The sequence below is a fragment of the Scardinius erythrophthalmus genome, assembly GCF_964197995.2.
Source record: "Scardinius erythrophthalmus genome assembly, chromosome: 7".
NCBI classification, from domain to species: domain Eukaryota; kingdom Metazoa; phylum Chordata; class Actinopteri; order Cypriniformes; family Leuciscidae; genus Scardinius; species Scardinius erythrophthalmus.
Window position 1 is genome coordinate 25,489,289 of NC_138227.1, and position 17,749 is coordinate 25,507,037.

General features: G+C 38.0%; 2 protein-coding genes across 3 annotated transcripts in view; one reads left to right on the forward strand and one right to left on the reverse strand.

The window, feature by feature from the left end:
- The window catches only part of gabbr1a (gamma-aminobutyric acid (GABA) B receptor, 1a), a 72,137-nt gene that overhangs the window by 2,097 nt on the left and 52,291 nt on the right, over positions 1-17,749 (reverse strand). For both annotated transcript variants that reach the window (XM_081369749.1, XM_081369748.1), the window contains 3 exons: positions 16,609-16,737; positions 15,222-15,365; positions 13,240-13,531 (listed from right to left, as the gene is read on the reverse strand). In XM_081369749.1, coding sequence (XP_081225875.1) covers positions 13,271-13,531; positions 15,222-15,365; positions 16,609-16,737 — 534 coding nt within the window. In that variant the 3' untranslated portion in view covers positions 13,240-13,270. The remainder of the gene's footprint in view (positions 1-13,239; positions 13,532-15,221; positions 15,366-16,608; positions 16,738-17,749) is intronic.
- tnfb (tumor necrosis factor b (TNF superfamily, member 2)) lies at positions 2,745-5,070 on the forward strand. Its single transcript, XM_081370750.1, has 4 exons — positions 2,745-3,077; positions 3,193-3,253; positions 3,600-3,659; positions 4,158-5,070. The coding sequence occupies exons 1-4, from the start codon at positions 2,835-2,837 to the stop codon at positions 4,583-4,585; spliced, it is 792 nt and encodes a 263-aa protein (XP_081226876.1). The 5' UTR covers positions 2,745-2,834; the 3' UTR covers positions 4,586-5,070.

Genomic DNA, 17,749 nt, shown 5'->3' on the forward strand with positions numbered 1-17,749 from the left:
AATAAATAAGAAACTATGAGTAAGAGAGGAATGAGTTAACACACTTTCTTTAGTGTTTGACAAGCTTTTGCGGAAAGGGAAAAGCATGAAGTGATATGAAGCTATGCTGTGGCGTTATACTTCATTTCCTTTCTGAGTGATTAGAGGAAAGGGTATGCGATAGGACTATAATAGCACTGATGCACAGATAATTTGCGACAGCAAGACAGCATAAACCACGTTAATACACTATAGGCCCCTGTTGTATATTCTTTATGTTGCAGGCATGCAAAATAATGAATTAAAACCACTGATCCATTATAAATATAAAGAGAGATAAGATGTCTCATTTAGCACATTATTAATAAAATAAATGTTGATTAATAGAGGTCATATTTTCAACTTTTCATTTCAAAATATTCGTTCACACTAAATTATCAACATCATTAAAAAGTTTGCTTAAAAACCTGCTGTACACAATCTAGCCTACATGCCTAAGCCTCTTAGTTTAATTCTAAAATTGCTTTTGCTGTGGAATCTTTAATGATTTTTAATTACAATAATTTTTATATTGATAATATTTCAACATTTACGTGACAAAGCAACCTAGGTTACCTGATTATCCATAGATACGTTTTTTTTTTGTATGTTAATGTGAGCCTAAGTATCAAATTTAGCCTACATTTCTCAATCATCATCACTCACTGTATTATAGCCTACATTGTGATGGACGGTGTGCAGAGGAACTGTACCGGACAACTACCGTAGTTGTCTGTCGCTTGTTTTCATGTATGTCTCGGTAACCCTAGTCGGACATATGAGTTTTTAGATCCAGTCTTTGTTGTCCACTTTGTTTTGTGATGTGTCTGTTACACTCAGGTAGGCTATAAATGTCACTGTCGGTTTATGGGTGAGCTCGCGCCGCGATCGCGTTCTTTTCTTGTCAAATGTGAGACTTTTCTGTGTTAGGGAGGTCGACATCTTTGCCAGGTGATTTTCAGGCTAGCACGAGAAGAAAAATTACGTCGACATCGAATTTGCGATTCGAATACTAAGTTGTTTGTGAGCACTGGCTTGAGTGTCACATGGGCCTAATGTCATAAAATATTGTTGTCAATCCCAAATTTTTAACATAGCCTGAAAGTTTAATGACAACTCGGTTGTCAGCAAAAAAAAAAAAACAGATCCTATAGGCTACCACTGAAGTAGCCTAGGCTAAACTAAAACTTCTTTACACCATTTCGCTACAGACTTGCTTTTTGCTCAATTATCTATATTTTCCATATATTGTAACCACTGTTCCCAACTTGTAATTACTTCAGTGAGCACATTGTTTCTGTCGTTAATTAATACACTGCTATCTTTGATTTGTATAGCCCTAAGTACATGAAATACTTGGACAGTCACCACTCACCTCTGATAACAGATCACATTGTAATATAGATGCATGTATTTTCCATAAAGCTGCTTTGAAACGATAGCTATGAATTGTGAAAAGCGCTATACAAATAAAGGTAAATTGAATTATACATTATAGATAGCCTATTGTTGGCCTATGATAGATCATTGTTTTCGCCATGCTTTAAATCAACACCCCCCTTTACATCACATGTATCATTAGCTTAGAATTCAGAGTTCCCCACTTGTAAATATGACTTAATTTGGTGATTCATGTGCTCGAAACTCAATATTTCAAACTCCAACTAAGGTCTTGTCTACCCATTATCCCATGCAAAGTTCTTTCCAGCTGCACCAGAAATCCAAAATTTACAATTGCCGCACAATTATCAGGATTTTTACTTCAGCTGTGAGGTTATTTTTAAGATGCCGTTGGCATTTTCTAGCAACTGCTAATTTAATCAGTGCAGTGTTTCCTTTTTCTTTTGGGGAATGTTGTGGCATGTTAAGAAAAAATGAAGAATAAAAATAGTAGCCTAACACATTATGTTTCATGGGGTTTCACAATATGTAGGCTATATTGCGAAATGGCTCATGTTTATTAGGACTGTCTCTTGCATCAGCTTTTTTAACTGCTAAATTAACAAAGAAATGTATCAATAGACTTCCCCTTCAGTAACAAACCTGTTTTTGGCACAGAAAGTGAGCATGAGATAAAGAGAATGAAAAGGAGAGAGAAATCAAAAACAAGACTGTAAAGGCCAGAAGATTTTCAGGGTTGGAATCTCCCAATAGGAACTAAGTCATCTGTGTGTAGTTGGCCGTGTTGGACAGGCTCTTATTACAACACCAGGCTGAAACTGAAAGCGCCTGTGGCATATTGACATTAATCACATGGATCTGGTTTGTCAGCTTTCACTGTGAGGTCAGAGAAGGGATTATGAAATTGCTTATTTACTAATCTAATCCTGTATGTACATTAATAAAATGTTAAACAATCAGAAATGCTTACCTTTCTTTAAAAAACCATTAATGAACATCATATATTGCTTAACAGATCAGTAATGAATCCACATATGAAAAAAAAAATACATGTTGCTTCTAATTAAAAAAGTAGGCTACATTAAGTTAACTAATGGTCTGTTAAGCGTAATATAAGTGCAATAAAAGATGAATTGAACTTATAAAGTGAACAAAACAATGAACAAAAGCAGAATTTTAATGTAATTATAATAATTTATTGAAAGCGTTAACCGGACGTAATATTTCTCACTATGTAGCATGCCGAGTGTGAGGGTGTGTGTCAGTGCTGCATTTCGAGGTTAGTGTGTGGGTGGAACGTCGGTGTTTGAGAGCAGAGGGAGGGTGTTCTTTCCCTTTTCAAACCAACCTCTGTTCCTCAAGCTGGTTGCACACTGACATCACTGGAGTTTCCCATTTAGTGTATATAAAGTCGGATGCAAGCAGGTAACTTCATTTCAAAAACTCACACAAAAAGGAACAGATCTCCGAGAACTAACAGCATGGTGAAATACGAAACAACAATAGATCTGGAAGCCAGTGCAGGGGGAGTTTATCAGACAACGGTGGCACCTGTACCAGTGAAGTCCTCCAGAAGCTGGATATGGAAGACAGTCGCCGCAATCGCTTTTATCGGCCTCTGCGCCACCGCTGCTCTTTTCTTCGCCTGGCATACGACGGTAAGATGAAACTTCAGTGTGGGACGATAGTCATTATTCAAGTACATAACAGTGTGACCTAATTTCACATTTCAAGCGAGTCACTAATATGCAACATTTGCCGTGTCTTTCACAGAAACCAAACCAAACAGAACTTCAGACCTTTCCAGAAAAACAAATCAGCACGACGACATCAGGTAAACAACATTCCTAGCATTCCATCTCTGTTTGCACTTTTAAAAGCTAAATCTGTCTTTTTCATCCTGATCGTAACTATTTTACGAGGTGGCGATTTTGTATGAATTCGTACGATGTGAAATCACATACTCGTAATCCCTACAAAAACATACAAATTGAACGAATTTATACAAGTTACCCACCTATTTGCCAAAATGTAAAAACAGTTTTGCAATTAAATGTTGTTCTTTTCACATCAAACTCAATGTTTTGCTTTTCTGGTTATGCTAAATTATTTTACACATTAATTGGCTTCTGTTGGTAGACTCAAGACTATGAAACTCACACCAATCCTCTTTTCCACAGAGCAAGGAATAATGCTGAAGCAGATCTCCGAGAACACAAAGGCAGCCATTCATTTACATGGTGAGTCTCAAACTGTGTCTTTGACTTTCTCTGTGCTCCGGTGTCATATACGTCATGGGTCATCTCATTTCAAGAGAATGAGCTGAGTATTCTTAGTCAAGATCATCTTATCAGATACTGCCAGTGGCAACAAGACTGAATGTTTTATCAAACATTAGCTAATGTGGATTTCCTAGTGTAGTGGGAAGTAATCTAAATGCAGTAGTATAAAGCTTCCTCACACATATTTAATTTGCGGTGGGCGGCCGGCAAGAGGTGGGGACACTCCAATAAAGTGTATGATTACTTTATTGCATGCTCTACTAAAGATAGACCTCAATCATTAACCCAAACACCCAAGAAACCTGAAACAGGCCCACTTCACTACTACCTTCTCAAGTTTTAAGATTATATATTAAACACAGTTAGATCTCATAGGGAAGCATTTGAATGCTGTTTTTACCATTTTGATGCATTCTAAGTGCCACCTTCTCACACATTTATCTTCTCCATTCCCAGGTCAGCGTTATCATGACGGAAAGTCGGATGTACTGAAATGGGTCAGCGGCGTGGATCAGTCGTTTGAACAGGGCGGCCTTAAGCTGGCCGACAACAAGATTCACATCCCTGCCGATGGCCTTTACTTTGTGTACAGCCAGGTGTCCTATGCCATTAACTGCAACATGGACGAAGATAACGCGCCTCTGAACTTCCTCAGCCACAGCATCTTGCGTTATACGGACGCAGTGGGCAGTCTGATGCCCCTGCAGAACTCGGCCCACTCCGTCTGCCAGTCAAACGAGGACGGGAAGACCGTCTACAGCACCATCTACCTCGGTGCCGTCTTCCAGCTTAATGAGGGCGATACGTTGTCAACCAAAACCACCCATGTGGCGGACGTCGAGGAAGAATATGCCAAAACCTTCTTTGGAGTGTTTGCGCTGTGATTTATTAGCCACATGAGTCAAGTGACACTGGTACAAAGACAAGTGTTTTATGTTAAAACTCTGAAAGTATGTTCTCAGGGCATTTGTTTTAAAGTAATTTGACTAATTCTGAAAGTCCTTATTGCATCATGACGTAACGTTTTGGTTCTAAAACACACTAGATGCAGTGAGAGCCATGCACTGAATACTATGTACTCAGTCATGAGCAATATAACAAGGGCACTACACCTCGTAAACTTATTTTAAGCTAATATCATGATGTTTATTATCTTACTTATTTCGTTGTAGAAATTGTAAGGAACAATGTTTTTTGTGCTATACATATAATTATTTATAACTTTTGAGTGTGTTTAATGTATTTTATTGTCCTATTTATCTATTTATTAATGATTTTATATGCTATTATTTGGAAAATTAATGTATTGAGATTGTTTGTTGACACACATCTGTGATTCTAACAGTGAATAAACAAGAAGTATTACTGCAATACACTTGTCTCGTTCCTAACAGCACTCAAAAAGAAGAAGCAGCTTGTGACTGGTCATATGAACACAATGGGGGATTTTTGGATTCCAGTACATAACTTGTGGTTCTTTATCTTCCTAAAGTCTGACTTCCTTTTGTTTGTCAAAAATGAGGTCACTGCTTCTTTCCCTCATAAACGTTTGCTGCTTTTCTCCCAGGTGTGATTAGAACAAAAGCCCAGAGCACGGAATTAACAGGATTGCATCACTGCGTTACTCTCGTGAAGGGAGGAGATCTCACAACTTTAAAGCTACAATGTCCCTGTGAATTCCAGGGAGTGCTTTCCAAAACACCCAAAACTACTGTTTAAAATCCAAATGAAATAGGTTTGTTGCCCTTTACAGCTAAAGTAACTAGTGTTGTATTACAAATTTCTAAAATGTTACATCTAGGTTCCAAATTACAATAGTATATAAACTGAGAAAGTTCTGTACACTGTGCTTTTCATTTTGAGGCATAGATGATGAGATTCAAAGAAGATTAAGTCAAGCAACCCAGGTGTCTAACATTAACCTTTTGTCTTTATGCACCTCCTGAACAGTGTCATTGTCCCAACTTAAAGGGTTAGTTCACCCAAAAATGAAAATTCTGTCAGTAATTACTCACCCTCATGTTGTTCCAACCGCGTAAGACCTTCGTTCATCTTCGGAACACAAATTAAGATATTTTTGATGAAATCTGAGCCATGTCTCACTCCTCCATAGGCTGCTATGTGACCGAAACTTGCTGGCCCAGAAAAGTTATTAAAGAGATCGTTAATATAGTCCAAGTGACTCCAGTGGCTCAATCTTAAGTTTATCAAGCGACGAGAATACTTTTTGTGCGCAAAAACAAACAAAAATAACGACTTTATTCCACTATTCATTTCCTTCTCTCTGGACCTCTAGTTGGTTTGCGTAGTGTTTTTGCGCTGCGCGTCTGTGTTACACGTCACCACGTAGGCTCACTATTGGCCGACGCCGGTCATGTGTGTGATGCGTGATGACGTGCAACACAGACGCGCAGCGCAGAAACACTACGACGCCCAGAGAGAAGGAAATGAATAGTGGAATAAAGTCGTTATTTTTGTTTGTTTTTGCGCACAAAAAGTTTTCTCGTCGCTTGATATACTTAGGATTGAGCCACTGGAGTTACTTGGACTATATTAACGATCTCTTTAATAACTTTTCTGGGCCAGCAAGTTTCGGTCACATAGCAGCCTATGGAGGAGTGAGACATGGCTCAGATTTCATCAAAAATATCTTAATTTGTGTTCCGAAGATGAACGAAGGTCTTACGCGGTTGGAACAACATGAGGGTGAGTAATTACTGACAGAATTTTCATTTTTGGGTGAACTAACCCTTTAAGCTATGATAATGTGAAGGTATGGGTGATACTGTCAGCATCTATGCATTTGAATGACACTGTTATGCTGATGAGATCAGACTGACTCCTGTACTTCATTTACATGCCACCTCTATGTAAATCCCTCCCCCTTGAAAGGTATATAAACTACAATGTAAAGTCCCCCTAGTTAGACTTGGACGACTACAGCGACACACAACATGTTCTAAATAAAGAAAACTTCTGCTTGAAAGATATCCCAACGTCTTCTGGTCTCTGCATCGACGAAGGAAAAGTTTACACTGATCGTGTTTGCACGCACCATTTTAAAAGGATCCTATTATGCTTTTCCACTTTTTCAACTCTAGGCCTAGTCCACACGGACACGGGTATTTTTATAACCGGAGTTTTTTAGCCTGGGTTTCCCCATTCTGCCTTGCGCACAGCGCTATTTTATTCACACTGCTAGGCAGTCTGGACACCATGGACCAGATTTTCCCCTCAAAAAGGGAACCAATCACAGAACGGGGAGAGAGCAGCAAGACGATGACGACGTCTATGCGACACACCGAAGCAGTTTGTTTATATCTATGGATCCAACATGGCATCAGACGAGAAGTTACCTTTCGATGCAGCCTTAGATAGTGTTCTAAGCAGTTTAGAACGCAAGTTTATTTCGTCTTCTTCCTCGTCGAATTTATGTCGCTTTACATGCGTCATCTGGTATAATTGAAACGATTGGCTATGAGCTACGCGCAGGCGCATTTGATAGACATTCATAGCGCCCAATAAATGGCTCTGGGCATTCGTAAACCACGCCTCAAATACGAGAAAATTAACATGTGGTTCCCAGACCACGTCTCAATGAGAAGAGGTCTGACGTTAGCCAGGCTAGGAGTTTTTCCTCCTGCGTTTTAAAAAAAAATCCCGTCAACACATGCTTGGTTTAAAAGAAATCTCCGCCTACATGAAAACGCAAAAACACACTATAAAGCGCTGTCAAGAGCATGCCACACCAGCAGGCGGCGATATAACCCTAATCGTAAAGCCACGTTGGCCAATCAGAAGCCTGAATCAGAAGCAAAAACCCCGGTTTTACTGTCTACACGACAACACTGCAACCGGCGTTTCTGTCACCCTGGCAGGGGTTTTCAAAAATGTTCGGTTTCAGTGACCTGATACTGCGTTTCTGTGTGGACGAACGGCTGAACCGCGTAAAAAAAGTCACGGTTATAAAAATATCTGTGTCTGTGTGGACAAGGCCTTAGTTAGTGTGTAATGATACTGTTTAAGCATAAAAAAGATCTGAAAAGTTACAAAGCTCAAAGTCCACTCCAAAGGGAGATATTTTATTTAACAGAATTCACTTTCCAAGAACTACAAGGAACGCCTCATTTGGACTACAACGTGTTTTTTCAGACTTTATGATTGAAGTCCCAATTTTCTCATTCAAATAAAACGGAAAACGCAGACACACTGTTTTATCCACCCCTTTTCCAAAACTCATTTGTTTGATCTTCCTAAGGCTGACAAACTTAAGAGTGGTTAAAATTGATTTTAAACACTGCTCCTGAACATTATAAACCCAACGTTTTTTTGTGTGCTGCACATTTTATGAAGAACAGCTTCCAGAACCACAATGCAGGCTACGCACTAAACCTTCTCCTGAAATGGAGCAGTTCCCACTTTGTCTGGACAATCTGTTGTTTGTAGATTACAACTTGTAAGTGTGTCTTATTATTTGTAGTTGCGTTTTCTATTAACAGTTCCAGTCATAAGTTTTATGTTGCTATGATGTAAACAAATGGCAAAGCTTTGCCTCCGCTCACCTGCTAGCCAACATTAGTGTTGATATAGTGTCTACTGTAGCTTTTGTAAGCTATTGCTTTTGTAAGACTGTTCATCACCCCTTAGGAAAATTAAACTTGGTTTTGTGATCAATTACTGTTGGTATTACCATAGATTTCCAACAAATATCATGATTAAATGCTGTATAACATAGCATCTAAAATGTATAAGAAAATTTGAAAAAACAATTATACCACTCTGAAACGTCCTGTGAAATCCATGCTTCTTATTATTTGGTTATTTTTATAATGAAAATACATCCTCTTAGTTATGCCAAGCTCTAAATGATTGTATCTGGTTGACATTGTGAGTGAGGGGGGCCTTGAAATATTGTTGTGGACAATGGGTGGGGTAGGGTTGAGGTCACTTTCCTTCCTGTCAGTTCTCTGTACCAGTGGGGAGTGTACCACTGTGGGAGAGAGAAAGAAAGAGAGGGACAGGATCAGGAGAGATACCCGAGCTGGGACTCAAACTCAGGTTGCTTGAAGCGCAGCTGCGCTACACGTCGGAGCATTTCCCACAAGGAAATTCACTCCAGCTGGTACAAGTACTTTTAAATACCCTCATGATCGTTTGTTTTGACTTCCTTTGTGGGGTTCAAGCCTAGGGTTTTACATGTCTTGCATTAGATCTTGAGACTATTGCTCCACCATGAACAATTCTGGCTGCCCTCTCAGTGCAAAATGAGTTTATTGAATGTTGACATCCAGAAAGTTTGCATATTTAGAGAAACTTTCTAAAGCTTAACATACATAGTTTTTGTCAGTTGAAAAATTACAAGGGAATTACATTATTTTTAGACACTTGAAAGTATAAAAAAAAAAAATTCCTTGTGGTACAGTGCACACACGTGACAGAAAGCTTAAGGGAAATCCATAACTGCTGCAACAGCAGGGCCTTTAGAGGAGAAGGCTTCCGAATAATAACAACCATCCCATGTACGTCAGTGGTGACTCCACACAGATGTTTACAAAGAACCCCTCCCATCTGTTCAAAAGGCACTGTTTCAGTAATTATAGATTGTACCTTTACCTTTACGTGTGTCAAGTGTTACAGTATATAGTCACACACCCTGAGCTACATTACCAGAATGCTGATATAGAGGAAACAAATTATGTCTATCTGTCCAGTCACCAACTGTGAATCATTGCTTGTTATATGTTAGTTTATAGATGAGTACTTTTCATACAAGTAAATGAAACATGCAGTAATGCATAACTCTGTCTGTAATGAACATCCCCGAATATTGTATTACGTGATTGTCTTACTATAGGAAATAATAATCAATGTAATATTGCAATAAATCCAAATATACATAGAGATTTTCCACAAGTACAAAATTTGAAGCATTGACTCAACTAGTACTAAAAAAAAATACAAGAGAAGAGTCAATAAAATTTTATAGATCTAAGTATGGTTATAGTTTTTATGATTACTGCCACGATGACAGTGTTTATGAGGTGATAAATAATTGGGAAAGCTTTCAAGCATAACATTTGCATTTATACGTCACAGAATGGTCATTAATATCATCTTAAAATTGTAAAAAAAAGTGGTTGCATCCCTTACAATGCACATGAACAATGGTGAAGATACTCATTTGTTACTAATAAGAGGCACAAAATAATTTTTTTAACTATCAATAAATGGATTTTTTTTGTAAATTAAGAAATATTTAAATAACGAATTAACTTAAGACAACAAACAAACAAACAAATAAATAAATATTGCACAGACCAAGTAATGGTCTTGAATTTGAAATAAGAAATCTTTTATCTGGACAGAGACAACTGTGAAGAGCACTCATTTGCCCACTGTTACACATATTGGTAAGTTATTTAAAAGTTTAAAAATATATATTTTTAAATTAATTTTTTAATTATCAATAAATTATAAAAAAAATCAAACAATTGAAGACATATATAAACAATAAAATAAATAAATAAATAAATATTTCACAGAACAATAATCTTAACAGAGTGCTCACAGAAAAAAATATATTTTTAAATAATGTTAGATGTGAGATGTGTGATAAATTTGGCCCGAAAGTGCAAAAGCTACAGAAGCTGTTCATAGGCCTGTGCTTATTTTTCACTCAAACTGTGACGCAACACAAATCACAAACTTCATGGATAATTTGACAAACAAAAAAAAAGCCATTAGCGATGATTTGATAGGGATCATTTGTGACTGTGTGCTAATACGAGGGAAAACAAAATGATGCTCATACCTTCATACGACTGTAAGAAGGCCAAAACAAACTTATTTCTTTCTTTTCCATTTCATTCCTCTCCACTTCTACTAAAAAACAGGCGCAGGAGAGGTTGAGACAAGGACAGAAAAGCCATTAAAGCACCCTGGCACACGGCCTTAGGGATTAGAGGAGAGAAAGCATAGGAGGAAAATAGAGTATCGACCAGACTCGGGTCAAATCCCTTTAGGAGTGAGTAAATCACAGGTTCGACTAAAGCCTTGTCTCATTTTCTTTGTGAACTGGATGAGTGAGAGCAATTCATCTGATACCGTCTGTTGCCGCAACGCATGGTCTGTCTCATTAAAGTGACAGTCTCTTCAAATGCTAAGCGAAGCACGGAGACATGCTCTTCTTCCTTCGCTGTCACTCAACAAAATAACTCAAAGAAACGTTTGACCGGTTCTGGCTCAGGCACCCACACAATCCTTCCTAAACACCCCTGTCCTAGTGCTTAAAAGACGCCTTTATCCAAAGGGATTTGCGCCAGTCCAATTGCAAAAACAGTCAGTTCCCCTTGAAGAACTCCGGTTTAAGTGCTACGGTCAAGGGCATAATAATGACAGATCACAAACGTGTTTTAAGTAACTCTCGACTCGTCTTCACTCCTGCTCCTACCAGAACCTCTAGCATTCGGCCTTTACGTTAGCAGTGTTAGGCTCTTCTCAAGAATATCACAGGTTCAGTACAAGTTAAGCACAATTGACAATGTCCATTACTGCAAATAAATCCATTTGTCCCCATTTTTCTTTAAAAAACAAAAGAAAATATCTGGGTTACATTGAGGCATTTACAATGGAAGTGAATGGGGCGATGAAATGGAAGTAGCGACAGATCGTTTCTTCTCTATTGTGTAATGGATTCTCGAAAAAGAAATATTATAGGGCGGGGACTTGGTTGTATGCTCGGTTGTTGATTGGATTTTGAGATGTGCGTTGCACTCGAAAGTGGAGGCAGAGCTTGTACATTAACATTTAGTCATTTAGCAGACGCTTTTATCCAAAACGACAGGACTAAATGTAGAGGCGGAGTTTAAGCTTGTAGAGGTGGAGTTTAAGCTTGTAGAGGCGGAGTTTAAGCTTGTAGAGGTGGAGTTTAAGCTTGTAGAGGCGGAGTTTAAGCTTGTAGAGGTGGAGTTTAAGCTTGTAGAATTGGAGTTTAAGCTTGTAGAGGTGGAGTTTAAGCTTGTAGAGGCGGAGTTTAAGCTTGTAGAGGTGGAGTTTAAGCTTGTAGAGGTGGAGTTTAAGCTTGTAGAGGCGGAGTTTAAGCTTGTAGAGGCGGAGTTTAAGCTTGTAGAGGTGGAGTTTAAGCTTGTAGAGGCGGAGTTTAAGCTTGTAGAGGTGGAGTTTAAGCTTGTAGAGGTGGAGTTTAAGCTTGTAGAGGCGGAGTTTAAGCTTGTAGAGGTGGAGTTTAAGCTTGTAGAATTGGAGTTTAAGCTTGTAGAGGTGGAGTTTAAGCTTGTAGAGGCGGAGTTTAAGCTTGTAGAGGTGGAGTTTAAGCTTGTAGAGGTGGAGTTTAAGCTTGTAGAGGCGGAGTTTAAGCTTGTAGAGGCGGAGTTTAAGCTGACAACATCTAAAATCCTGCATACGTCCTGCATATTTTACCGGAAGGTCCGGAAGTATTACAAGGTAAAAAACATTTTTAACAATAAGACATGTACACGTATTAATTGTTCACAATAAGATCTATAACATGCATTTATAAAATAAATAGGATAAATTTCCCATGACCAGACAGAGGAAAAGCAGTTTGGAGAATGGATGGATGAATAGGGTGAATAAAACAATTTTAGTGTGATAAAATTGCTAACGAACCTTTTCTGTGTAAAATTGTACTGTGCTTTACAGTTGTCACCATGACAAAGCAACCCCATAAACCCTGAAACTCTCGAACAAAATGACAAAAATGTTTTTTTATAGAATTACAAGCTTCACATTTCTTCAAAAACAGTCCAAAAATTGTTCCCATTTACTTCCATTGTATGTGACTCCCCGTAACCCTTTTTTTTTTTTTAAGAAAATGAGGGACAAGCCTATATAAAATAATGTTTTATGCTAATTAACAAAACAACACATGCTGTCAATTACGCTTGACTTGAACTGAATCCAGAATCATATAAGGTTTGATTTATGGACAAGAAAAGTGGAGTTATTTTCTGACATCATTGCTTTTTGGTGGATAAAAGCATTGCACTTGTTGACTGTGCAACAGAAATTAGTTTCCATACACGCTATCATTCAAATGTTTAGGGTCTATAAGATTTTTTTTCTTTTCTGAAAAAACAAAGAAAACATCTCAGATCATGTGACTGAAGATTGAAGTAATAATGCTAAAAATTCACCTTTGCAATCACAGGAATAAATTACATTTTAAAGTATATTAAAATAGAAAAGTTATTTTTAATTGTAATAATATTTCATATCACCACTGTTTTACAGTATTAGTGATCAAATAAATGCAGTCTCGGTGAGCACAAGAGACTTAGCAGAAATCTTAGCAACCCCAAACTTTTGAAAAGTAGTGTAGTTGGAGCAGAACGTGAATTCATATTAAATACAGAGAATTTTTTTTTAAATAAATTGTTTTGAGATATAGGGAGTTATCAAAAGTAAACAAAGAAGTCAGGTTCAGGAATGTCAGAAATCTAAAAGCGCACCAGCTTCAAAATAAAGTACATAAACAACCAGTTTCTAGATACAACTTTACATTGCCTTCTTGAGGTTCCAGCATCCCGGACTCATTTGTACAGCAGGGGCAGACGGCTGTTGTGGCAGTTGTTCCGGCTCAGTTTGCCCTCGCCCTGGTAGAGGTTGGAAGAGTTGGAGAAGGACGGAGGCAGGGATTGTTTGTCCGTTGGGGTGGAGTAGCTGGGAGGTTCAGCCTGAGAGGACGGGACGCTGTGGTTCTGGTTCTGATTCTGGACGGATGTGCGCCTGCGAGAACGCAAGGCCTGACGTTCTGCCAGTTGACTCCGCAGCTCCGTCACTCTTTCTTCCTTCTGTACAAAAAAAAAAAGTATTATTTACCAATCAAATCAAAAACCTATCTTGACTTTGAATGTGCCACATTTGAAACTTGAAGTATATAGATATACACACTCACCTAAAGGATTATTAGGAACACCATACTAATACTGTGTTTGACCCCCTTTCGCCTTCAGAACTGCCTTAATTCTATGTGGCATTGATTCAACAAGGTGCTGAAAGCATTCTTTAGAAATGTTGGCCCATATTGATAGGATAGCATCTTGCAGTTGATGGAGATTTGTGGGATGCACATCCAGGGCACGAAGCTCCCGTTCCACCACATCCCAAAGATGCTCTATTGGGTTGAGATCTGGTGACTGTGGGGGCCATTTTAGTACAGTGAACTCATTGTCGTGTTCAAGAAACCAATTTGAAATGATTCGAGCTTTGTGACATGGTGCATTATCCTGCTGGAAGTAGCCATCAGAGGATGGGTACATGGTGGTCATAAAGGGATGGACATGGCCAGAAACAATGGTCAGAAACAATGCTCAGGTAGGCCGTGGCATTTAAACGATGCCCAATTGGCACTAAGGGGCCTAAAGTGTGCCAAGAAAACATCCCCCACACCATTACACCACCAGCCTGCACAGTGGTAACAAGGCATGATGGATCCATGTTCTCATTCTGTTTACGCCAAATTCTGACTCTACCATCTGAATGTCTCAACAGAAATCGAGACTCATCAGACCAGACAACATTTTTCCAGTCTTCAACTGTCCAATTTTGGTGAGCTCGTGCAAATTGTAGCCTCTTTTTCCTATTTGTAGTGGAGATGAGTGGTACCCGGTGGGGTCTTCTGCTGTTGTAGCCCATCCGCCTCAAGGTTGTGCGTGTTGTGGCTTCACAAATGCTTTGCTGCATACCTCGGTTGTAGCGAGTGGTTATTTCAGTCAAAGTTGCTCTTCTATCAGCTTGAATCAGTCGGCCCATTCTCCTCTGACCTCTAGCATCAACAAGGCATTTTCGCCCACAGGACTGCCACATACTGGATGTTTTTCCCTTTTCACAACATTCTTTGTAAACCCTAGAAATGGTTGTGCGTGAAAATCCCAGTAACTGAGCAGATTGTGAAATACTCAGACCGGCCCGTCTGGCACCAACAACCATGCCACGCTCAAAATTGCTTAAATCACCTTTCTTTCTCATTCTGACATTCAGTTTGGAGTTCAGGAGATTGTCTTGACCAGGACCACACCCCTAAATGCATTGAAGCAACTGCCATGTGATTGGTTGATTAGATAATTGCATTAATGAGAAATTGAACAGGTGTTCCTAATAATCCTTTAGGTGAGTGTATATATATATATATATATATATATATATATATATATATATATATATATATATATATATATATATATATATATATAAAATCCAAAATTTTATTATGTATTATTCTTATTTTATTAATAATTTTCTAAAGTTCATTTGTATATTAACATATAAAAGCATATTCTGGCCTTGTGATAGCACAATCATGTGCTCAGAAGGTCAAAGACAAGGACGTGTATGATATCATTTCAATAATTGATTCTACCCTACGGATTTCTGGTGTGTTCATTCGTTCATTTATTATGGTGTTAATTAAGAAGAGGCAAGCTGTGTGCACTCGAGGAGAAGAGGAAGTGACGGATGGAGAGAGAGAAAAGAAGCACGTGCCTCTTGAATGATCTTCTGGAGTTCCCTGTTCTCGCGCTCCAGCTGTCGTGACTTCTCCTCGTCATTGTTGTTGGTGGACGACCCGGTTTTCAGCGTGTCCTGCTGCTCCGACTGCCACTCGCCACGAGTGATCAGACGCCGGATCTGCAGAAACGACCGCAATAATCTGAGACACTGCATGGAAACGAACACTGAATTTATGAAATACAGTATCACTGAAACCAATAGTTCATATGGGTGATATTGTGCAGGAGAGGACGGGTAATAAGTAAGGGATCATTTACAGCCAGCCAGTCACAACATGAATCAACTTAGCGAAAAAGATCTGTTTTCTGTACATTATTACATGGTTACTTATATCTAATAAATAAATAGACAGGAAATACTGATTTGAATTAAAAAATGTTAACTGATGTGAGAAGAACAAGGCCACAAAGCAGGGCTATTATTACCACACACACACAAAAACCCCATTTTTTTTAATAATTGAATTGAAGCTGAAATTAAATTTAAATATAAATATTACATGAAAAAATAAAAAGCTATAAATGTTTTTGGCAACTATCTGGAATAAGATGAAGTACTAAAATTATTAACTAAAAAACACAAAAACTAAAACTAAAATAAAACTAAAACTGAAAATAAATTAAATTAAATTAAACCTAAACATTAATATTAACATTAATAATAATTAACTAATAAAATTGACAAAAGCACGTTTAAAAATTATTAACTGGAAATAAATAATAAATATGAAATATTATTAAAAATTAAACCTAAAAAGTAGCATTTTATAGGAAATAATAAAAACAACAAAAAGCACATTTAAAATTACTTACTGGAAATAAATAAAAACTAAAACTGAAATGATAATCATTTAAACCTAAACAACAGGCTAATATAAAAATGTTTATATATATATATATAGCTAATTAAATGTATTAATAAGAATTATAATAGTATAATACTAAATTATAGAATCAAACTAAAAACCAGTCAGAATCAAGCATCCCTGAGCGCTGTGTAAAAAGAATGCATAATATACTGAGCATTCTCCAAGATGTCTTGTAAAACATAATTTTGTTAAAAACGAAACAAGTTAACCTAATAACTTGAATCAATCGTGTTTCAAATAACTTAATTCAGTCACGTGGAACCACTGTCCACGATTGAATCATGTTCAACCAAAGAGATTTTTTTTTTTTTGAGTGTGTGTTCAAAACGAAACATAGCTTAACCTAATGCACTTATGCAGTGACAAAAAACGAAACCGTGTTAAGGGACAGAACCGAAATCAGACACAATGAGAAATCGCTGTCTACCATAAGGATGAACCAGCATAAATGTGGAAGTGATATAAAGCAGGGGATTATTGAAGTGCATAGACCTTGGGCACGAAGAGCACCACGAGTGTGATGTAAACTGAGAAAATGATGGCCAGAGAGGCGAACGCAAATGAAGCGTCCTGCTGAGAGGAGAGGATCATGGTCACTGGAGCAGTAATCATGCACAGCACCTGGAGACAGAAACAGACAGAATATCATTAATCATGTAAAGATATAAATGATTAGGTTTTTAAATCAGATCTTAAAGGGATAGTTCACCCAAAAATGATTTTTCTCACCCTTAAAGGGATAGTTCGGCCCAAAAATGATATTTAACCCATGATTTACTCACCCTCAAGCCGTTTGAGATCCATATGTCAATCTTTTTTCAGACGAACACATTAATTCAGTTATTTTAGAAAATGTCTTAGATCTTTCAGTGGTTATAATGTGAAATTATGGGGTCCACCTCCTTCAAGTCCCAAAATGTGCATGCATCCTTCACAAAAGTAATCCATCCGGATCCAGGGGGATAAACGAAACGAATAATCCGTGCGGTTTTGTTGTAAAAATATACATATTTAAAACTTTATAAACGAAAATAACTGGCTTCCGGTAGCGGTCGACACGCGTTCACGGAGATGGATGCTGGCGTATGACGTAGGACGTAGCGTAGGAAGCGCTGTGACGTAGAACGAACGTAGAGTTTTGTTTTGCTCTGCTCTCTGTCTGCGCTGTCACGTTCGTTCTACGTCACGACGCTTCCTACGCTATGTCCTACGTCATACGCCAGCATCCATCTCCGTGAACGCACGTCGACCGCTACACATTATAACCACTGAAAGATCTAAGACGTTTTCTAAAATAACTGAAAATGTGTTCGTCTGAACAAAGATTGACATATACATCTCGAACGGCTTGAGGGTGAGTAAATCATGGGTTAAATATAATTTTTGGCCGAACTATCCCTTTAAGTTGTTCCAAACCTGTATGAGTTTCATTATTCTGTTGAACACAAAAGCAGATATTTTGAAGAATGTTGGTGGACCCCATTGACTTCCATAGTAGAAAAAATATATACTATGGAAGTCAATGGGTGCCGTCAACTGTCTGTTCACCAACCTTGTTTAAATATCTTCTTTTGTGTTCAAAAGAAGACAGAAACTCATATTTGGAACAACTTGAGGGCGAGTAAATGACAAA